General features: G+C 44.4%; 1 protein-coding gene across 19 annotated transcripts in view; it reads left to right on the top strand.

The window, feature by feature from the left end:
- The window catches only part of Wnk (Wnk kinase), a 541,117-nt gene that overhangs the window by 165,561 nt on the left and 351,872 nt on the right, over nucleotides 1-23,684 (top strand). For 12 of the 19 annotated variants that reach the window (XM_075670005.1, XM_075669987.1, XM_075669988.1 and 9 more), the window contains exons 8-9: nucleotides 757-899; nucleotides 12,183-12,266. In XM_075670005.1, the coding sequence (XP_075526120.1) occupies nucleotides 757-899; nucleotides 12,183-12,266 (227 nt within the window). The remainder of the gene's footprint in view (nucleotides 1-756; nucleotides 900-12,182; nucleotides 12,267-23,684) is intronic. The other 7 variants (XM_075669995.1, XM_075669992.1, XM_075669994.1 and 4 more) reach the window with 1 other exon arrangement.

Below are 23,684 nucleotides of genomic sequence, written 5' to 3' on the forward strand. Positions count from 1 at the left end.
GAGCAGTGATGGACAGCAGTGGGCTCCAAGCGGCAACACGAGCGTTTTGGTGGAGGCTGGTCAGGAATGCTCAAATGGTGGCTCGCACATCATAAGCTGGATAAACATATTTGAAAGTTGAAAAATCGTGTGCAGCCAGCAACCAGCCTTTTCGTTGCGTGCAATGCCACAGTGCCCTTGCAGCCACTGCAAATGTAGGCTGACACCCCTGCTGTAAGTGCCGACGTTGTGTAGCCTTACTAAATGTATTACATCGAGAACATTACACCTGGTAAGTCCAGGTGGGGTGAATGTGGTGGTAAAGCAATACTTGCACACACTTCGTTTTTATGAATGTATACAGTTTTGCCTGAGCTAAGTGTATGCAGGCTCTATGAGAGGCACTCGTGCACCTCTTGCAATAGCTGGTGTCGAAGAGGAGCTAAAATACAAAAGGGAAAAAGTTTTAATATAGGATACAAGAATTTCTCTTTAATTGTTGCTGTCCAGCCTAGTGATACTAGTAATGCACCAAGAGTTTTGTGCAGCATTCAAGATGATCTTGGCACAGCATGCCACAGAGGCTTATCTCGTACGTCAATGCATTGACACGTTCTGGCAATGAAAACACTTTGTGCAGGGCCTGAAATGCATAGGGAAAGTCCAATCTTAACAAAATTTGGAAGAACCTGGCTGGTCAGCAGCTGATCCCGAAGCACAGCAATCGCTTTATAATGTGGGTCTGATGTGTGCACCTGATGTGTGTCGTGTGTGCAGCCGAAGGCTCTCCAGAGGACACACTCCATGCACCTCCAGTGGACCCGGCCCACCGGACTGTGCCCCTGCAGAGTGCCTTCGTGCCCCCAATTGTGCCCTCAACAGCTGGACAGCAACCGGCCAGTCGGCAGCCTCCCATGCAGGTATGCTGGTCAGAGCCAGAAGATAATCAATAATGACAACTGGCTAAACTAATTCTAAGTCTATCCTTTGCATAGCTGCCCTCGACATAGCCAAATAATCTCTCAACTGCTGTAATTATCCATGACCCCCCTCAAAAGCATTGCAGAAACTGGAGCGCTTACCTTCCTACTGACGTGCAACAGTCCGGAGGGGAGGCCGATAGAATGGTAGAGATGAAGTAGGGAGAGCAGGTAATATGGATGCAGTCACGAAACAAGTGAATAACAGCCTTGCACCGTCACATCTCTCAAATTAGCTGTATATTGTAAGTATTGTAAGTATTTTGACCCTGTTCTATGGCTGTAAAGCTGAAAAAAATATTTAAAGATGTCAAACTTTCCAGCCCTTGCATGCAAAGGCTACCATATGTATGGCCATATTCAAGTGAAGCTAATCAATGTAGCTGAAGCATGTTCATGTCATTATCGTAGTCAAAATTCAGTTGGTAGCACTGCCATTTTGCCCAACCTGCTGGATCTGTGGTACAGCATGCAGCCACTATTGAATTTGTTGCTGCACTTCCTGCCAATAAGTGGCCAAGCATGTGGCTACTGAGATGGTTGACACAGCATGGGATGATCCTGGTGGCCATGCCAAACTCAGTCAACTTGCATTCCTTGATGGACTTGACAGATGTGTTCAGTTAACCGAAACAAAAGAAGAGCAGAAAGAAACGCCCAAAGGCACCACTGCTTGATTTGGCAGTATTTGCCTATTTCTAACAAGCACCCAGTTTTTTTATGGTTTCATAGCAGAAAACAGCTTTAGAGCTTTAGCATAGCATAAAGCAGGACATCCAAGAATTTAGCACTGCGTGATGCACACCGTGCATGCCCAGAACATAAATGATGCTGGAGTTCTTGTGTGCATACATTATCTTCGAGATTTAGCATTCAGTGCTTATGTTTAAGCGAAGCCCTGCATAGGGGAACATGGCAAGGCTTCCCTTGAAACATATAAAACAAGGAACATGTAGAAAGTGGGTGCAATCTACTTCTCACATGATCAGGAAAAAAAGGGGAAAAAAAAAACAAAGTATTAGGGATGATTGGACACTTTTCGGAGATTCATTCTTCATTTTTTGGGGCTTTAAGATTAACAAGAGAGGTTGTACTAGTTGTACATGATCTTTTAAATTTGGCAATGCACATGGTAAGCTACACATGTCCTGATGTAGAGGCCATACACTACAAATGTTTGCTTGTACTCCTTATTTTGTGTATGTCGCTTCACAACCAAATTTTATGGTGATCATCATCATCTTTTACGGAAATGCAATGTGCAGTAAACTCCCCGTTAAGGCCAGGCTACATGAGGCAGACTTCCATGGCGAACTTTGCACGGCAGAAATAGACGCAGCGACACAATGGCAATTGCTCGCTGGGTTGGCTACATGGAGCATAAAAGAGGCGTGCGCTACTGTGCGTTCACTGCCTCGTTGTTAAGGTTGCCAGATTCAATAAAAGTGTAAAAAAAAAATCTTAAAAATAGTTCTCGTACTATTATCTGTTGTCAATGGCTAAGCATTTAAAAAGTAAAAGTTTCATAGATGTATTTACAAACGATTTCTACACATTCTATTGAGCTGTAAGCACTTCAGCCAGCTGGCGTTGCTCTGTCTGACTACGTTGTGCTGAGGCACCAGCTTGATGCGTGTGCAGTGTGCTGTAGTGTGCGCATAGCCTGTGTAGTGCACGTGTGCACTGTGTGCCTCCTGCTCCCCCGTGATAGCCCACAAGCAACTGTGCGGCGGTGGTCACGACATCTAGTACAGCAGCCAGAGAGGATAGCATTGTTGAAATTTAGCATGAAATGGCGCTGTAAGCAGCTCTCATTCTCGATGCCACGAACCATATTGTGCGCCGTCTGGGCCACACGGATGCAAACAACCTGGAAACTAAGCAGAGTTGGCTTCTAACAATTATCTCTCATCCCCCTTTTCCCTAAAGGCACTCAAGCACTTGAGACACTCGGCAGCGCGACGGATGCTCCAATCGAGGCACTAAAACAAAACAAAACAAAAAAAAAACAGACACTTGCGGTGGCTCACAAACAGCCACCGGAAGTTGGAGAAGATTGCTTGTCGCGACGCCTGGCGAGTATGCAAGGCATGCTTGCTGCTTTTGGCAGCGAACTTCGCTGGGCGGAGCTTTTCTGATCAAGCCAGGCCAGCGACAGGCATAAAATTTGTGGAAGCCAAGGATTGAGCATTCGCCACCGGGCGAAGTTCATTGATTTGACACCAGTTTTCCACTCCATGTAGCCCAGCCTTAAGATGAACTCGATTAAGCTGACATCTAGGACATACCGAAAAATGTGGGAGCATTTGGCTGGTTTTCCATAGGCCTACTGTAAAAAGAATCGGACTGATAAGAACCCTTTTGCATATACTCTACGGTTAAGACAAACCTTCACAGTGACCTCCAACACTGGTGATTCCACGCAGCGGAAATTTCAGTATTGGTGGGCCATCGACGGTACTCCTCGGTGCAAAGCCAATTTGCTTTGTGGAGGGAGGGAGCGAGAGAAGGGAGAAAAGAAAATTTAAAGAAATGTTTCTCGTGTGTCTCAATGAGTCGAGCAGAAATAGCGATATTTTCATTATTGTACATCACCATTGGTCATTGGCCATGTTTCCGGCACCTCCTCAAAATAAAAAATAGCAAAGTTTACTTGGATCTAGTAGTACTCACCGGCTGTGCACAAACTGCAAGAAAAGTGAAGCCAAACCACTGAGCCACAAAGGCTGCTATTTGTCATGCGAGTTACTATGTTCGCTCTTATTCACCGTTCATGGCCAGCTGATCTCATTGATAATGCAGGTGCAGTATCGTTCTGACCACTAACAAAGCGCGAAAGGTGTGAAAAGCAATAGCATAAAAAGCATTGGCAGAAAATCTAAGCCACAGACTGTCTAAGCCAAAGGCAAGCGTATGTGCACGTAGCAAGGCGTTAGCAAACTTGGGCCGTATTCTTTGACTATCAATTTCAAAAATATTGTTACGGGGATGTTAGGAGTATATAAAGACTGTATTTACAATATATATATACAGGATGAGTCAGCGTAGACAAGATGGCTGACCACCAACAACATGCAGCAGCCAGTGCCTCGCAATCTTCCTCTGTCTTCTTTCATCCTTCCGTCACAATATGCTCACTTTCGCGATATCATCACCCATCCCAGTAATTTCACTCCCCTTCCATCTTCACCAGTGTAGAGTAGTAGACTACAGCGCATTAGCTCAGGTCGACCTCTCTTTCTTTCCTGTGGATAAATTCTACTCTATATATGTTGACTTTCACAATATTTCGCGTGACTATCCCCGAAACGTGCCAACCAGCAGCATTGCTTCCGCACTTTGAGAAGATGAAGTACTTGGCTCTGCATAAAGAATGCCGTCATTTGTAGACACCAATGCGTCTTACACTGGTCATGCTAAATTGAAGGTATCCCCTACAGTGATGATCTGAGAATACAGCGCATCTTCTTTTGATCACTTGTGGAACAAAGTCACTTATTTCCTGGTGAACCCAGTGTTTCAGATGATTATTTAGAAGGTTGGTGCCACTGTGGTCAATGCTGTATGGATAATATGGGCAAAGCATCGGATTAGGTTGATATTTCGTGTCCATTTAGTTTACTTGTATCCTGTTGAACTTTTATACAGTTAAACGCCTTTATAATGAATGTGCTTGGGGCCTTCGAAATCACTTGTCATGCTGGTCACTTCGTTGTAAAGGTCGCACACTGCACAACTCGCAATAGAGCCGATACAAAAATATTCCTTCTTTATACCGATTCGTTCTAGAGACGCTCGACTGTATCGAGATGGTGCCACAGCTGTCTATGTTGTTGTTCCCCATAGTCCCACTATTCTAGAGGACCTACCATATTTACTTGAATATAGGTTAAACATGAACGTCGGTCAACCCCTTGTATTGAACTAGCTGAGAAAGAAAAAGTAAACCTGACTATAGGCCGACCCTTGCCTTTTTAGACAAACGAAAAATTTTGATTATGACGGATGTTTATTTACTGTAAGCTCAGCTACTAAATCTCGTTAGTCGATGCCACAAGAGGCATCTTTGCCGAAACTGCTAGAGAAATCGTCCTTGTCAGATGTTTTGCTGGCGTCCTAAGCACCCTAAACGACTTCATCCTCAGTGCTGTTGAGTGTGATGGATGTTCAGAATTTCTTAAACCCAGACTGGATAATCTCCATACTGGCTTTATAGCAGGCGCGAATGAGGAACTCCGTTATCTTGGCGCTTTTGATAGCTTTGCTCACAAATATAATTCGAGATCGTCTGGCCACGAATATAGGTTGATAGCTTAACTTGGGTAACATTTAAAAAAAAAGAAGAAAAAAACAAGGAAAAGTTGATTTTTAATTAAATACAGAAGAACCTTATTGATGCGATCCTGTTAAGTATGATTTCACAGGGCCAACATTCGTGACCAAAAAAAAAAAAAAAAAAAAGACCCAATAGTGTTAGGCTTATTTTTTACCTGTTCATACTATCATACTGTTACAGAGCACTGCCAGAGACGAAGCTGAGGACCGTTTGATGCATATTTGTGGGAATAACTAAGAGCAGTTCAGGACCGCCAGGGTGCATGTTGCAACAGTAGAATATTCCATTCTGCTGCACAAACATAAGCAGGGAAGGGGAAGGTGCCTCAGAAGTCAGCCGGAGAATGACGTCTTACAAGTAGGGGTCATGGAGTTGCTCATCCCCAATGTTCTCAAACGCAGTAAGTGACAGCACACAGGTATACTTGCAGCTGTCAGAAAGCTCCGGTGGGTCTGCTGGATGGCACGACAAGCTGTCAGCATCTTCATGCAATCGGCCACTCTTATGCACAACTGTGTGAGTACTCCTGGAGTCGTAGAGCACACCGAACAAGAAGTCCAGTAGGATCCTTTAGGAATAAAAGCCGGCATAAGGCATCATGGTCGGTAATATATGTGAGTGGCCGGCCGTACAAGTATGAGTGAAATTTACGAAACGAGGGCAAGGCACTTGCATTCAGTAATGGAGTAATTGCACTTCACTTGGGACACAGTATGTCTAGCGTACGCTATAACACGGTCGCAGCCTTGCTGGCACTGAGCCAAACAGGGCTGATACCATGACCGCTGACATTGGTTCGAACTTCCATTGGAGCGGTCATGTCAAAATAGGCGAGAACTGGTGGTGAAGTGAGCCCCATACTAGTAAGCTCAGCAAATGCATTGCAGTAATACATTACAGGCTTGGCAGATATACAAAGACTGTTTAAACAATTACTGCTTAGCGATATCTTCCGCTGAAGATAAATACTACTCGCAAGACCTACCATCACTGCTAACTTCCTATCGCCCCAAAATTTGGAAAAGCCATATCTCCGTCAAGAGATACTAACACCATAACTTTACATGGGACAGAAAACATACCTATTTCTAGCGCCGATTGCCCCACCGACTTCGACACGTTTTTTTCATCTGTTTTCACTCGGGAGGACTTTTCCAATGTTCGAACTTTTCCCGAACATGACGCCGCATGCGTGGAACCAATTGTGATCACTGTTGAAGGCGTTAAAGTACTCATTAGTGACCTCAAAATATCCACTTCAGCCAGTATTGACAACATTAATTCCAAGATATTAAAGAACACCGTCGCTGCCTCAAGCAAGATCTTATGCCATATTTTTCAACAATCTCTAGCATCTGGAAAGTTACCCACCGATTGGTTAAGAGGAAAAATAATACCAGTTCACCAATCTGGAGATGTTCAAAATGCTTGGGCACATGTGTGCAGCCACCTAGAAGCTAACAATTTCTTTTTTTCTAATCAGCAAGGTTTTAGGAAGGGTTTTTCCTGTGACACACAATTATTTTAACTAACGACTGACTTGCACTTTAACTTGGACTGCAGTCCTCAAACTGACTGTATCTATCTTGACTTTTCTAAAGCTTTTGACCGCATGCCCCACTGCCGCCTAATTTCTAAATTATCTGCCCTACAACTTGACTCTTTAACATTATCCTGGATTCGTAATTTTCTTTCTTTTCGAGAACAGTTTACTGTTGTTAACAATTTATTTTCCCCGCCTTCTTCTGTTAGCTCTGGTGTGCCACAAGGCAGCGTCCTCGGCTTTTTAGTCTTCTTAATTTACATTAACGACTTACCCGCCCAGATTACTTCCTGCATGCGCCTTTTTGTCGGTGACTGCATAATCTACTGTCCTATTCACACGACTGACGATCACTTGATACTTCAAGCAGATCTTAACCTTATCGCTAACTGGTGTAACAAATGGCACATGACACTAAAGTTTACAAAGTGCGAGGTGATGTGCTTCAGCCGAAAATGTGTAAATTATAAATTTTTGTATCACCTTAATAACACTGTGCTCTCCCACACTTCATCATACAAGTACCTTGGTGTTCTTCTTACAGAGAATCTTTCATGGGTCCCACACATTGCTTCTACATGCGCCAAAGCATCACATTCTCTTGGCTATCTACGACGCAACCTGTCAAATGCCCTGACAAACATTCGAAAACTCGCTTTCTAAACATTAATTTTGCCACAGCTAGAATTCACCTCCTCAATTCGGTCCCCTCATCAAAATTACCTAATCAATATTATGGAAAGGATACAAAATAGAGCAGCCCGGTTCATATCACGTTAACTACAGTATAAACTCAAGCATTACACAAATTAAAGTAGACCTCCTACTGCCGCCATTAGATATCTGCCGTAACATCGCTCTTTTGTGCTTATTCCACGAATATATTTACACTAATAAACGAACCCGGTTACAACTGCAAATACACCGCTTTTTTTCATGCAGATTACATAATCAATTCAGCTTCATGCGCATATACGGTAAAAGAGATGCATTTAATTTATCTGCTCTACCTCGTGCCATTCGTCTTTGGAATGACCTCCCTGATAACATAGCCTCCATATCTTATACCTGTGCCACGCAGGCAAGGTTAATGCCATTATATTTCGATCGCTGCTACACGCGCATACTTAATGACATTAAGCGTTGCGATGGCGGTAGCTGCAGTGAAACAGTTAAGTTTGCTTACCAATCGTAATACAATAAAAAACAGTTATCTAGGGAGCAAATGTTTAAGAAATGGCATGAGAAGCATTAATTGGCATATTGTATGTAGTTTATTTAAGGAATAACATTGTTGCACCCAGCTGTAAATTCTTTGAAGCCAAAGCTAGCTCTACGGCCAATCCATAGCATAGCCAAAGCATTGAAATTGGCAAAATAGCGCTCACAGCTTCAAAGCTCTCAAGCAGCGATCCTGAAGAATTTGACTGCGTGCTCCAGTTTGTTCTGGTTTATGTGCTTGTTCGAGTCGAGCATCGTCGAGAAATTCGAAGGCTTCAGTTTGAGGTCAACAAGGCAAGGAGCCGCCGCCGTGCAATCGAACAGCTTCTCCTGGCTAACGCGCTCGCGATTAGTGCTCTAGCAGTGCGTAGCAGCAACATCGCCTGTTGATCTCTACGAAAATAAAGAGCTCCTTTTAAAAAAGTGAAGAATACATTGTTTTTATCTACAAGTTTGCTTAATATCATGAGAATATGGTCACTACGGCCACGGCGGGGACATTGTAAACGAGAGTATGCATTTGACGGCCAAGTGAGTTGTAATAATTGTAAGAACGCACTACATCGCGAGAAAGAGCAATTTTTTAAAGAAAGTGAAGAATATATTAATTGCTATTCACTAAGAATCCGTCTAGTCTCGTCAGAATGTGGAGACACTGGGATTGAGAGTATGCATTTGATGGCCAAGTGAGTTACGAGAATGCACTACGTCACGAATATTATTAAACTTTAATGCCATTAAGCATATCCGTGTGGCACCCTGCGAATGACATTAAAGTTTAAGGCATTAGCCAGTTAATGTCATTTTCTGTGCCCGTGTGGCAGGGTTATAACCTCAACACGTTCCACTGTCAGTTACTCACGATTTACCCATTTAGTACCGTTCACGAATGCCCAGTCTAGTGTATTTGATTGCGTATTTTTGCAATGTTGTATATTATTTTCATAAACAGTATTCCTTTTGCTCTGTTAATCTAACAAGTGTTCGTGTGCCCTTAGATATTGCTTTGTATTCCCTGTGCCTTGAATATTGTATAACATGGCAATCTATTTGTATCACTGTTCCTGTTGGAAATTTGTACTTTTGATGTCTTTGCTTTTTAAAATGCCCCCCTTACATTATGCCCTGCCATAGGGCCTGTAAGGTTCTCTTGAATAAAAAAAAAATGCCACATTAAAGGGGGACCCGGGGTATTTGGGACCGAAAATTAGCCCAAAATTAAAATTCTAAATTTTTATTTTCCACATTCCTGACACGTTCCTGCACCTATCTCTGAAATTTGGTTACAAAATGCTGCATAGTCCTTACGTTATCGTGATCTAAAGATGCGAATCCGCAAGTGTGGTCCCTAAATTGGGGACAAATCGCGCCCGATTTTCATCACGCATAACTTGATAACTACGCACACTGTCAGCACCATTTCGGTATCATTCTAAAGCTCACGTTCCTGGCTTTCTTTATTAATTGGTCAGCTACAGTGCCGGCGCTGCGGTCACGAAAAAAAGAATAGAAAAGGACATTCGCGGTGCACGCACGCTATTATTGGCCAGTTTGAGCATGTGACTAAGATGGCGAGTCATGATTGGTGTCAAAAACCACAAGCGCTCGAGCGACGAAAACAGCCGCCATTTTCTCTTAGTCTCGCATCTGTGACGCTGGATAGGCTAGAGGTCCGACAAAGTTTTGTTCCGTGGATTGTTTCGGGTAGAAATGTACAAGATGCAATAGACTTCCGAAAGCAATTCCGTCGTCGCAGTTGGCACAGGATAGCCAGCAGCTCACCGCTAAAGTCATACCGCCGCCGAATGTCGATGCCTAAACTGCTTTGCCGGATCACGCATATACGCATGCCGGTTACACTCGCATAAGAATTCAGCACAGCTGTCGTAACTAAAGAGGAAGTGGATAAGATAAGAGCATCTGAGAAAGCTACGCTCGACAAGATGCATCTACGACGGCCATGGAGCAAAAAATTCGGTGTTTTGTTGAAGATCTGACCTTTGATAGTGCAACAGCCTCGGTCACGAAGCCTGCTACTCTGTATGTTGTCGTCGGACTTGCAGCAGTGAACAATATTCTCGGCGTTTTGTCGTGTAATACTTGTGGTTATTCTTCATAGCTGGTGCGAAGCGATCAGGATTATGGTCTCGCTACTAAACTGACTGTGGCTTGTGAGATCTGCAGTGAAGTTGCTTCGGGATGGAGCTCGCGAGGAATTTATGTTTCGAAAGCATGTACATAATCCTTTTGAAGTGAACATACTCGCACTGCATGCTACGTCGTCGACCAGCAAACGGCCAAACGGCCATGAATTATACCTAGTGCCTACTGATGACCTTCGAGGCTGTCTTTTCAAGTTTTCTTTCAATACATCAGTTGTGAAATATGTTTTCTTGCTTTCTCAAAACCACAATTTTGGTGATGATGCTGTATTGGAAGTGCATTACCTCTGCTTCTACTTGTACTATCACTGTAATTCTCTTTTTTTTGTTCCAGAAAGGCAAAGCTGTGTAGAGTGCAAATATATGAAATAATGTTGTTTTATTTATTAGAAATTTTTTATGTTTCTTTCTTTAGCAGTTAAATGAATTTCTCTCACTGAAGTTTGGAATGTTCTCATTTGATATAAAATTGGGTTAGAACACAATACTTGCTTATTTGCACTCTACTCTTTGTTAGTTCCACATAATTTTCATATGTCAATATTTATTATGCCATGTATAGTTTGGTAGATAGCTCACGTCAAAGCAAATTATGCAATAGAGCTGAATTTCTTCAATTTCTAGAAAGTTATTTACTCTGCAAGAGAACTGGATGTATATTTAAAACTTGCACATTGATATACATAAACTCAGCCAGTTTCATCAAAATCTACAAAGAACTAAAAAAAAAAAGTTTTCAGGCGCACGGTCAAAGTAGTAAAAAACCAGAAAGAATTTTGAGATAAGCAAAGTTAGGGAAATTGCGGTGAAAAGTCAAGTTCTTTCTAAAAAATTCACCACTACTGACTAGCCTTTCAACAAGAGCTTCTAAACTGGCTCTTTGTAAAGGTTTCAAAAAAAAAAAAAACATACCATAGGTATCAACCAGCTCCATTTTTTGGCACTGCCATTTTATTCAGTACATAAAAATTGCGCAAGGCTGATCTGCTTTGTGCTAGCGCTTGGACCTAAAAAGGCGTCCTCGAGCTGCTTTGCACATCGCATGAGCCGATCGTTCCCACCGTTGAAGTCAACTTTATTTCGCAGTAATGGAAATAAATGCTTCGGCTGATGTCGGCACTTCTTTTGGTCTTTCGTCATTGCCGTCTTCATCGTCCCCTCCATTTGTAGCCATCCTGGCGATTTTGGTGACAGTAAATTCACCCGGTACATCCTGTCTGCATAGTGCGTACTCGTGAATGCTTACATTGCTTTCTGTGGCATCATTCCCTGTAAACCCGTGCCGCGTGCATTGCACAGTATGCAGTGCATGTGGCATGGACATACCGAGAATGTGCGGTTTTGTTCTAAGTTGCGTAAAATTTTAAAAATTTGTGCTGCATGCATTGCATAAAAATCACACCTCTGATGGTAAATCACATGTGTTGCATTAGGAGAACATAACGAACTGCATCAAGCGTTATATTTTTCAGGGCCTGCCTACAGTGTGACCTACCTCTGCACAGTCTCTCCTGTCACATGATGTGTAGCATGGTTGCTTTACAAAGTTGTTATGCTGCTAGGTTCTGACTGGACATTCAGGGAAAACGTCTGCCTTGTGATAGGTGCAGCAGCCTCGCGCGAAGCTTGTTAAACGTTCCGGCAGAAACATTTTTTTTCCACTCTCGGACAAGATTTCAAGATATCTGCAATTTGGCCCAAAAATACTTCGAGATAAATGGCAATAAATTACATGGCATATAAGGGAAATGGTTCGGTGCTGCGGAAAATTATAGGCTTAGCAGATTTTTTGAGATATGCGAGTTCAACTTAACAAGGTGTTGCTGTATCTTGTTCTGGATCCCAGACAAAAGCAGCGTCTTCCTTGAGAAGTTCTCTTAGAGGATGTGCAACATTAGCGGAATTGTGTATGAACCAGTGGGTGTATGAAACCCACAAAGCTTCGAACATTGTTGGCACAGGTTGGCACGGGGAAGTTCTTGATGGTGCAAACTTTCTTGGGATCGAGCCAGATGCCGGAAGAATTGACGAGGTGCCCGAGCACAGTAAGTTACCGGTGGCCAAAGTGACATTTTGAAGAATTGAACTGAAGCCCAGCCTTGTGAAAAACAGAAAGAATTGTAGAAAGACGCTCGAGGTGCACGACAAAAGTTGCTGAAAGGACAATAATGTCATCAGGGTAGCACTGGCAGATTGACCACTTAAATTCGTGAAGGAATGTGTCCATCATACGTTCAAATGTAGCCAGGGCAATACATAACCCGAATGGCATCACTTTAAATTGATAGAGGCCATCAGGTGTAATCAAACCAGTGTTTTCACCGACCACGTCAACTGCAGTCTGCCATTACCTGGAGTGAAGGTCTATCGAAGAAAACTATTTTGCACCATGTAAACAATCGAGGGCATCATCCATCCACGGCAGCAGTTCAACAGCTTTTATGTTAGTTTGTTGATATGGTGACAGTTGACACAGAAACACCAGCTGTCATCCTTTCTTCTCATGAGCATGTCCAGGGAACCCCAAAACCTACAAGAAGGCTCAATGATATCTTGGGCAAGCGTCTTGTTGACTTCCTTCTGTATGACGCAGTAGAGGCTGCCATTGAATTGGACTGGTGTTGCCGGTGTGTATCCAATGTTTCGCAACAGACATTTGACCCATTGGTGGGTCATCAAGATTGCAAATGTCCCGGTACGAGGCGAGGAGGCAACGAAGTGCATCCACATGGTGGGCCAGATGGTCAGGAGCGATAATTATCGTGAAAGATTCCAATACTCGGCTTGTACGGTGTGAGCCAGCAGAGGGAGGTGATGCAGTCCATGAAACATCGGCGAGCATCTTCATCTTCTGTACTGTACTCATCTTCGTCTCTGGCAGTGCTGGGTAACAATATGTTCTGGGAAAGCATGATTTTTTGGCATCATCGTCCAGTACATCAAGAACTGGCTCGAGGCACGCATGATTGAGAACATCAGCCGGCCGCCACATCAGCTTTCTGACAATATTCACTTTCGTGTGTCGCGTGGAAACGCTGGCACGCACTCAATTTCTTATTCCGGAAACAGCAAATCTGCTCCTGAATAATCGCACGCCGCATGCAACTAGCTCTGCCAAACCTGTTGTGATGAGTATATTTTTCGATCCCATGTGGTGTAGTGCCATTGGTAGTGTACTGCATGCTTTTAGTAGGTGATAACCCATATGCACCGCTGTTTCCTGCTTGATGCGGCGCTATGTGAGCATCAAATTTTGCTACGAGGGCATCTGATGCCGCGCACCAGCCCGATTTCGACACTAAACGTAAATACTAAGTCGATGTGGACTGTGTAAATACCATTGCAAAAACCTTGCAGTCTTTGTTTCGTGCCAAGAAAGGACTTATTTTACGAGAAAATTGCATCTGAAGGGTCCGTATACCTTTATCCCAATTCAAGTCACCCGCCACCCCACCGCCAAGTGGTGATGTTGCATATGCCATCACCGCCCTTTGCTGCCGTCGGCGAGTAGAACGGCGCCTGACAGACGGCACTACGGTTTTTTCCACAAGATGCAAATGCATGGACAAACCAAGGCAAGACAGAGCGGTAGATTCGCCGCTGCAGCTGCTTTTGGTCAAGTGGCATAGACCGTTCGGGCATCTCACGACATCAAGTGGACATTGAATTCTCTGCTACTTGCAGTTTGTGCGAGTTTCGCAAGACAGAAAACCAGCGGAGCATTACGTGAGAACAAAACTACTGAAACGCGAAAGCTTGGGTGGCCTAGAGTCAAGCGAAAATAAAACCTTTCGACCACCTGCATCGTTGTCAATAGTAATGTCAGTGAGTTCTTTTTTTCTAAAAATTATATAGAACTGGACATGAGCATTTTCTTTCTTCTTATAATGCATTATACAGTGACTTTTCGAGTGGTTGAGTACTAGTGACAGAATTTAAGTGAGGAGTGCCTTCGTCATCGAGCAAGTACTTGAATGTCCCTGGGGATTGTGTGACCGTGTCCAGCATTTACTTCAATTTCCTGATAATTGTTTCTCGGTTTGCAATAATACTCAGGCCTTAAAAGATTCTCGAGTACTAATCTATCACTTTAGCTTGATTTGATATTTGTCTTTAGCGTCCCTTCAAATCACTATGCAATAGGAAAACAACAAAATGTGTCTCGGGCCGCCGAAGCCAGCAGCTCTATGCGCGTCAGCATCTTGTGCAACGCTTCGCATTATGGAGATTTAAACTATGATTAAGTCTGTCAAGTCCTTTAGTTACTTCTGATAGTACATTTTCTCGGTTAATGCATTTTTTCTCTTGTTTTTTTTTTTCCAAATCGTATGAACGAGGTTCTACTGTATATACTGTAGTTTGCGCCACGTCCTGCAGCATACGATAGCACTAGCTTTGTATTGCACACCAATGCAGTCATTTTAAAATTTACTAAAGCTCTCTAATGCATGCGCAATTTTGTAATACAGTAAAAGAAGAAAGGTGTAGTATGCGTCTAGCTTTTGGTCAAGGCACGCTACACTATCCTCACTGTTCATTTCAAAAGGTGCAGTGTAAGTGTAGGGCTCGTTCATGATTTTTCTGCGTTGTCCTATCTGATGGTGCCAACTTGGTGCAAATGGACAAGTGCGAAGCAGCAATGTAGCAGATGCAACATGCGGGTATACATGTCACTGAAAGCCACTTATGTACATCTGCTGCATCTATGCAACTGGAGGCGTGTTGATCATGTTCATATTTCTTTTTTTCGTGTTACACTAGCTTTCACTGTGCTTTACCCCGCCTCTTGTGTATACGCTGCACATTAGGCATACAAATCAATTTTGGCATCTATTTTTAGCGTTTTCTCATGCCTGCACCGCTGAACTTGAGCTGCACAATTACTGCACTTCTCTTGCCCCTCCATGAATTCATTCACAGAGTGGAGGCAATATGAACAGACCTTATGTTTGATATTCTACATTTCTCGAACAATTCTGCTTCAATCGCAAACGGGAGGGTGGCTCATGCTTGGATTAACCAATTCACCAGTTCGTCCTGTGACCCATGCAAGTCTCTGGAGCGGCGAAAACATGTGATTCTCTTCCCACTTTCATACATGTAAATCTTTTGAATGAGCTTTCATAATAGAAGCCTAAAAGGGGCACATTGGTCACTATCCATGGAGGAAGGAAATAATAAAATAAAAAAAACTGGGAGGCTGCATGACATCGGGCAGCTAGCTTGGCAAGGCAGCCTCCTATGACGCTGCCCATCCCCTTCCTCAGGGCCTGTCTGGGCTTTGGCTCTTGAGAAGTTGCGGCAGGGTGTCGAATCGAAAAAAATATTGGTCCGGGTTTGGGTTCAGGGCACTCCAATTTCATGATGGTTCAGTTCTGGTTTGGATAAATAAAATTTATAATGGTTCGTGAACTGGTTCAGCACTGTCAATTCTAGCCTGCCCTATGGCAAAATGCTGCATAGCACTCTATTTGTCGACATGGTGTATGAATAGGCTTTGTCAGGAGGTGGAATAGGCTTTCTGACACATACGACTGAAATCAATAGGGCAATTTTTTTTTACGTGCACTTTGTACAGGTTCGTGTAGACGAGTGTAGTGCCGGCCAGCGGCTATGACGTCGTCGTGTGCTGCACTTGGCTCGCTAGGTTGTAGCCAATCAGAGCAGACAGCGCGTCGTCTTCTGCACCAACAGACTAATAAAAGCGCCTGCCTGCGCACTTCGCCTGACTTTGCACTTACTCGCAGCGCATATGCCCTTGCCTGAATGTAAACGCCCATATACGAGTTTCCTTTTATCAACAAATCTATACAAACTGCAGCGAAATACATCACAAATGCACAATGCATGAGGACAACTTCTCAATGCATATAATACAGTGTGGGATCTGAAACAGCCCGTGACACCCATGAGTAAGATCATTTTATCTTCTTGTAAGATTAGCTCACCTTCCTCTGTGACAGATGGTCACACCAGCACTTCGCTACCGTCCTTGCAGTGAATACCGTATTTACTTGCATAATGATCACACTTTTTTGTCAAAAGAATTGACGCATATTCAGGGGTGGGATCCTTACGCAGGTTAAATTTCCCGTGAAAAGAAAAAAAGTTAATTCGACGTTTGCTGCGGGATGACAACAGGTCAACAAATAGGCAGCTGCTGTTGTATGTAGAGCGGAACACCAAAACAAAGATGGCGGCCAGCGGAGCAGGCCGAACGCGCCAAACGCGATTTTTTTCTTCTCGTCAGTACATTGCATGCATTGAAACAGTTTCTTCCGTATCAGTAATGAATAATATCGTTAATATCGGCAATTTTGCGGCAATAACATAGCCATGCCCACTTTGAGGGGACAGAAACAGATGGGCGCTCTTAGCTGCCAGTGATATAGAAACACATGGCGGGCATGCTGCGGAAACTGCGGCATTTGTCTTCACTACTATCCTAATACAGCACATTTCCGCTAAGGGTGGGCAAATATCTTAGCTGTATTACAAGCATCGGCGTATGAATAGGGTACACTTCTAACGTATCAGTGTAAACTTGGCTACTATCGTTGCCGCTTGTGATTTGTTGCGTGCCCACGAGTGCAGACGAGAAGAATAAAAAGGCACCTTTTTTGTTGTTGTTGTTGACCACAACCATTATAAAGATTACACATAATAAAGGCAAGTTTGGTTGTAACCTTCTTTTGTCATGGAAGTGTGGAAAGTGACGAAAGGAATAAAATGGGGCATCTGCTTAAGAATGTTTGGTGCATGCAGACCGCCTAGTTTGTCTTGAAGAGTCATTCGCATAGCATTCGACAGATGGTACGCATGATCATTATTAGCTAGACTTGGCACATGACATATCGCTGCGGCAAGTTTGGGCCACGATCATTACACAGGAAATAAAAAAAAAATTGAATTTTGACGACGAAATTCAGGGGTGCAATCTTTACGTGAGTGCGATCATTATGCGAGTAAATATGGTATTCACTATCATTGCTATATCAGCACGAACAGCAACAGAGAAAATGTCGCCATGCATTTGCAACGCCAGCCTACTTGTTTGTCGTCTGCTGCCTACACTTATGGAAACCACAGTGTAGAAAGTGCCCTTTTCATGCTTCACTTATGCTATAGAAATGGCTTTAAGTGGGCGGAACTACACATTTCTACACAAAGTAAAAAAAATGCGACTTCTTACACTGGCTACATGAGTGTAGCCAATGTAGGTAAAAAAAAGATGGCCCTAATGTTTATTACATAAATATCAGTAAGGTTTATTGCTGTACTGTTACAGCAGCCATACACTTAAAGAAGGTCACCTTGGACATTGTCATTGCAAGAGAGTACGGCACCTAATGCACTGCCTCAACACTTCCTCCCTCTTTCCCATGTTTCCTTTTAGTGTCATCCTTACTGAATACAGGCAAAATAATTGAAATTTATCGGGGTGTTCTTATTGCAATATTTCATGGATAGGAGTATTTGAAAAAGCAATCTTTCAGTATCGAATAGAATATAGAGTATTTCCAGTTTCTCAAAAAGTGAAATGGAAAAAAAAAACAGCTTACAATTACGATACTCCGTAATGCAAAATTTGAGCGCAGCTGAATTTGTATTTTCATTTCGCAATATATTGAGGCAAAGAATTGGAGACCGAGAGCACTGTACCGACTAGCAGGGGGCCAGTGCCGTTAGTGCCTTTACAGAGGGAGGGGCTGTATGGGAACGCTGGCATGATGGGTGGCATCGGAGCCAGCTGTGGAAGATAACGACGAACGCGCAAGCAATGGCAGGAGCACATTCGTGTGGTTACGCCGAGGAATGCCAATGCTCAACCAACGAATGGTCACCTAAGAGCTGTGCTCTAAAAATTCACCAACAATTATGATACTTTGTCATTCAAGATTTCAGCATAGCTTTTGATGACAGCGTCCTCCTGTTGGCAGCGCCTAGCTTCTGCTTCCTGCCGCTCACTCCTGGGTCCTCTTCGTGGCAGTGATGACTTTCTGCTTCAGCAGCACGAACGGCTGGGTCCTCTTGGCGGCGGCACTTAGCTGCTGCTTCAGCAGCACAAACCTGTAGATTCTGACGTCGGTGTTGCTGAGCCTGTGCTCGGGCAGCTCATTTAACAGCAGCGGCAGATGAAGCGCTTCAACCAGTTGCGTCACTCATTGTTAAGAGAGCGCTAGGAATAGCATGGCTGCCGCAGACAATGTTTTGTGGGGCACATTGCATTGATGCGTGGGTGCGCTTCATGGCAGTCACCGCAGACAGACCTCTGTTCATGCACTGCTTTGGTTACAATTATGGTACCGGCAGACGTCCTCATCGCACACCCTCACCTTACCGATGAAATCATCAGTGAAAGGATGACAGCGGGCTACTGTGGCACCACCTCTGCTTATGCAGCGCTGTGTTTCCTCAGTCGCCACTCTCCTCCTCCGCTTTCCTTCTCATGCTTCCACTGTACCTTTCTCTGCTTTCCTCTGCATTCACTCTCTTCATGCTCCCCTGTACCAGTAGATTGTTCGCTCGGTTACGACAATGCATCTCAACGCACGAATGGCCACTGGAAAGCTGCGCCTTAAAATTTCACAACACCTTTTCGGCAACAAAAGATGTGCTTACATTATTTGGTGCATGTATACCGTGATGCAGTACGATCACATCTGTCACACGAAGCAAGGAAAAGTATGTCCCAAATGTATGTAGTAACGTGTGGAGTGATCATTATAAGAGCAAAACACCACGCTACAGCACCACGCACCATTTTAAAGAAATCTAGTCAGGATGAGATTGGTCGAATAATAAACTTTTTTTTTTGTTTAAATTAAAGCAGCGATTTCATAGGCTGTTTAAGACTAGACATGATTCCTCATCGGCTGGTAACTATTGTGCATGAGTGACCTTCTCTGTGTGTTTAATTCTCTGTGTGTTCGAAAGCAGATGGTGAAAAGAAAAACCACTTTGCATTAGCTTACAGAGTACATATCCCACCTCATCCGGCAACGTTCCTCTGTAAAGAACCATTATTTGACACCAAATCAGTTATTGAGATTTTTAAATGAAGTCTTCACGCTACATATTATCAACCCAAGAAATTCGTAGCACGATCTCTCTTGAGAGGCCGCTGCTGTGCTCGTACCGTTTAGTACAGCGCGTGCCTCCAGGCTCTTACATTCCAAGGGCTTTGATGAAGGCAGTAGCATTGCTGCCATTAATCTATCTTCGTCTATCACGCCTTCGTAGCACATTCTCTATGTTCATCCTGCGATGCCATAGCTCACACCACTAACTAGTTAGTGTCATTATTTTAGTACCTATGCTTTATGCCATTTACAGCGACAGTTCTTTCGGCCATTTTACAGCCATGCCACATCTTGTGTTTTATCCAGACCTCGTAATTGACTATTCGTGTACCATTGACAAGCCATTATCATTGCCTTGGTTCTCTTTGGCCGCACCTGGCCCTTGCACCAATAAACCTCGCTAATCATCATTATCGACTCTCTTCTTGAGTTCATCATTTCTTTTATCAAGATATGCATACTTGTCAAGGAGATTTTTATTATTACTTTTTTTTTTCAAAATAAGCCTTTTTCTGGATATTTTTTTCATATTGCTTTAATTCTTCAATTGCAGCATGTGCAAAATCCGAGCTTTAAGCCATACTTTTCTGCTCTTCATGTCCCCGCAGAGGCATCTGCGTCAGCAGGCGTTTGGTGTGTTGCTACACCATGTACCCGAGCACATGAGGGTTGGACCCTCCCATGTGTAGCCGTGAGCAGCTTAGCCTTGTCTGGGGAAGGGGGATCCTGGGGGTTCAGCCGATGCTGGGTTTTGGACCTTTAATGGAGGCAACACACCTCTTCGGCCTCTGCTCTACATAAACGACACCTCCAGACTGACCCACCTGGAGGAAATCGGCAGTCGCCTTTTCCTGTCCCCCTGTTCGGTCTTTTTCTTTCTCTCTCACTTTCCCATCTTTCCTGTCTTCTATTCTTTTCTTTTAACTTCCTATTTTCTGGGCGGCAAGGGTTAACCTTATGCAATTTATCCAGTCTTGGGTATATTTTAACGAAGAAGAGTAGCCTGCCTGCGCCACAGCATCATCGCTACTGGTGTGATCTCGTGGTTACTGTCATTGGCCGAGCGCTTGTGACTGCCGCCTATTCGCCTGTGCCCGTTTCTAATAAATCTCTTGGCAAGTGGTCGACGTGCAGGGTTTCGGCCACCCTGGAACTTCGGAGTCGCACTCTACCCCCCATTATGCCCGACGACGCAAGCACCCCAGGTAGCACAAATGAGATACATAACATTTTTATATCGTTTATCCAAGATGAAAGAAACGGTTTAAAGAAGAGACAAGTAAGACAACTTCGTTGGTAAAACGTCGTATATGCCTGCTAATGTCGGCTTAATTACTTTCTTCAGACGATCTAGAACAGCTCTTCAAAACGTATTCGAAAAGCTGGTCGTGAAGTAGGGTAGGGAAACACACAAATAATCCCTTTGTTAGGGCTCTTCATATATGATTTCTAAACGCTTCTAAGACGTTATCTAAAAGCTGGCCTAGAAGTAGTCTTAAAAGGTTTACGATAATCTGGAGCTCGTTTCCGCGGTTTCCAAATGAATCAAAGCATCAGTGTCTAGTGCTACTGAACTCCTGGCGCAGTGCCAAGCACTGTTGCCTATATATATATATATATATATATTTTTTTTTTTTTTGTGGGAATTTATGAGCTATTCTTTGTCATCTGTACATGATAATCATCATGTGGGGTTCATATAGGGTTCTTCTTCTTCATCGCTTGTGGAACTGGCTCTCGAGTGTGATCCGTGCTGTGGGCATGGTTAGTTCACCCAATCTTTGACGCGGAATAAACGTCGTGATAACTGCTGCGTCACAAGGGGTGGAGTGTGCTCTTCGGTTCTCCGTCCTCTGACTCCCCGCTCAACCTCCTGGAGCTTCGATCGTGTCGCCGATTGTGCCAGCTGTCCGCCAGCATGTTGCAGGACGAGCCAACAGGCACTTCTACTTCCACCATCTCGGCCTCGGCTACCCCAGCCTCTCCATATTGGGTTGTCAGTGGGCACCAGCGTGATCCCCATCTGTTTGCTGGGCTTCGTGATGAAGACGTCGAGGATTGGCTGGACAACTATGACCGTGTGAGTTCGGCTAACCGTTGGGACGATGCGTCCAAGCTACGTCACGTCGCCTTTTATCTGACAGGAGTAGCGAAGACTTGGTTTTTCAACCATGAGGTTGATTTCACGAACTGGGGCGCTTTCAAACAGCAGCTCTGCCAAATCTTCGGCACACCAGCTGTTCGTTCTGCCCTTGCAAAAAAGACGCTCGACACTCGCAAGCAACAACTCCGGTGAATCTTGTACGTCGTACGCCGAGGATGATGAAGAAATTACGGCCACTGACCAAGTCAAGGTGAAAGAACACACAGAGACGTTTCGGGACCCGTACGGGTTCCTTGATCACACTAAAAGCGGGCAAGAGCCGCAAGTCGTTTTTATGCCAAAATGTGACGTAGGGAATGGGTGTAGTTAGCAGGAAGATTTCCATCAGTCCTGTTGATACTGTTGTCAGTAGTTTGAATAAATAAAGATTCTAACAAGAGTCGCGTCATCGAATTCTTTTCCTTAGCTATTATAGCAGCGTTTTCCCAATCGATGCGGTGACTGCGATTATCGGCGTGTTCGGCAAGGGCGTTCGATACTTTTTTCTTGTTGGAGACGTCCCTTTGGTGCTCTTTTAATCTTCTCGTGAATTTGCCGGTTTCACCGATGTAGCTGCAGCTGCAGTCTGCGCATGGTATCTTGTATATGACACCGGGATAATTCTTGCTTTCGAGCCGATCCTTAACGTTAACAAGCTGATTTCTCAGCTTGTTGGATGGCATGTGGGCTATTCTGAGATCGTATCTTGAGAATACGCGGCTAAGAGCTTCGCTGACGCCAGGAACATATGGGACGCCAGCGCGTTTCATGAACGACTTGCCTTGAGACGGCTTTGGATGGAGGACCCGGGCTTCCATTTTGTCAATAAACTTCTTGGGGTACCCTTTCCTGGATAATTCGTGACGAATTTTCTTCAGTTCGTTCTGCATTTCGTGGTCACTTGAGCAGATTCGTGTGGCCCGCGTCACGAGAGATGAGACAACGGATTGCTTATGGCAAGCCGGGTGGCATGAATTGAAGTTTAGGTACTGGCCGGTATGAGTCGCCTTCCTGTGCACGGCAAATGAGAGCCTCGTTCCACTTCGCCGCACGAGGACGTCAAGGAAGGGGAGGCTGTTGTCGCACTCGTATTCTGTGGTAAATTGTATGGCTGCGTCTGCTGAGTTGAGAAGTCGCAGGAGGCGTGAAGCGTCCGGCTTTAGCACAATGCAAAAACAGTCGTCTACGTAGCGGACGAAAACCTTCGGCGCGGGAGTGAAGTCAGTGAGGGCCTTCTGTTCAATGACTTCCATGACCAAGTTAGCGGTAGTAACGGAAATGGAAGCACCCATGGCAGTTCCGTTGATCTGCCTGTAAAACTGTTTGTTGTAAGTGAAGTAGGTGTTGCTCAAACAGAAGTCTAAAAGCTCGCAAATGTCCTCTACTTCCAAAGGGGTGCGCTCAGCGAGCGTGTCGTCAGCCAGCAGGACATCTCTGCACGTAGCTACGGCCAGGTCAACGGGCACTGAAGTGAAGAGCGACTTCACGTCAAATGACACCATAATGTCGTCTTCATCCAGGGAGATGTCACGCACTTTCTCCACGAAGGCTGAAGAATTTGAAATGTGCGTCGCTGTCTTGCCGGTGAGCGGGCCCAGCACTTGGTGTAGGTAACCTGATAACCGGTGCAGCGGTGACCTTGTAAAGTCTACAATAGGCCGTAGTGGAACGCCTGGCTTGTGAACTTTTGGTAGTCCGTATATTGCAGGTGCGGACCCGTTAGTACACAAGAGGCGATGGTAGAGATGCTTTTGCTGCGGTGGAACAAATTTAAAAACCTTGGAGAGGAGCTTCTGCAGTTTTGTTTGTAGGTTGGCCGTCGGGTCTTTCTGGATCGCGACGTACGTATCCTCGTCTGACAGCAAATCCTTCATTTTCTCATTGTAGTCACTTCTGTCGAGCAACACGATGGCATTTCCCTTATCTGCAGGAAGGATGGCAATGGAGTCATTGTTCCGGAGGCCCTCGACGGTTTGTTTCTCGGCAGGTGAAAATCGGGCTTGAGGGTTGCGCGTCCGCCACTTTGAAAGAACACCAATGGCGCGGGTGCGAGCTTCTTCTCTTACTTCGGAAGGAAGTTGAGTGACGGCGCGTTCCACGGCGCAGATTACTCTAGCTGGGTTGGGTGACGCGCCAGTGTTGAAGTTCAAGCCCTTGCGCAGAAGAGCAGCTTCAGATTCAGTAGGCTTGTAGGAGGATAAGTTTAGGATGACTTCCCTGGTTTGCGTGGGTTCCTT

This window comes from Dermacentor variabilis, chromosome 9 (genome assembly GCF_050947875.1).
Source record: "Dermacentor variabilis isolate Ectoservices chromosome 9, ASM5094787v1, whole genome shotgun sequence".
In the NCBI taxonomy this organism is placed as follows: Eukaryota; Metazoa; Arthropoda; class Arachnida; order Ixodida; family Ixodidae; genus Dermacentor; species Dermacentor variabilis.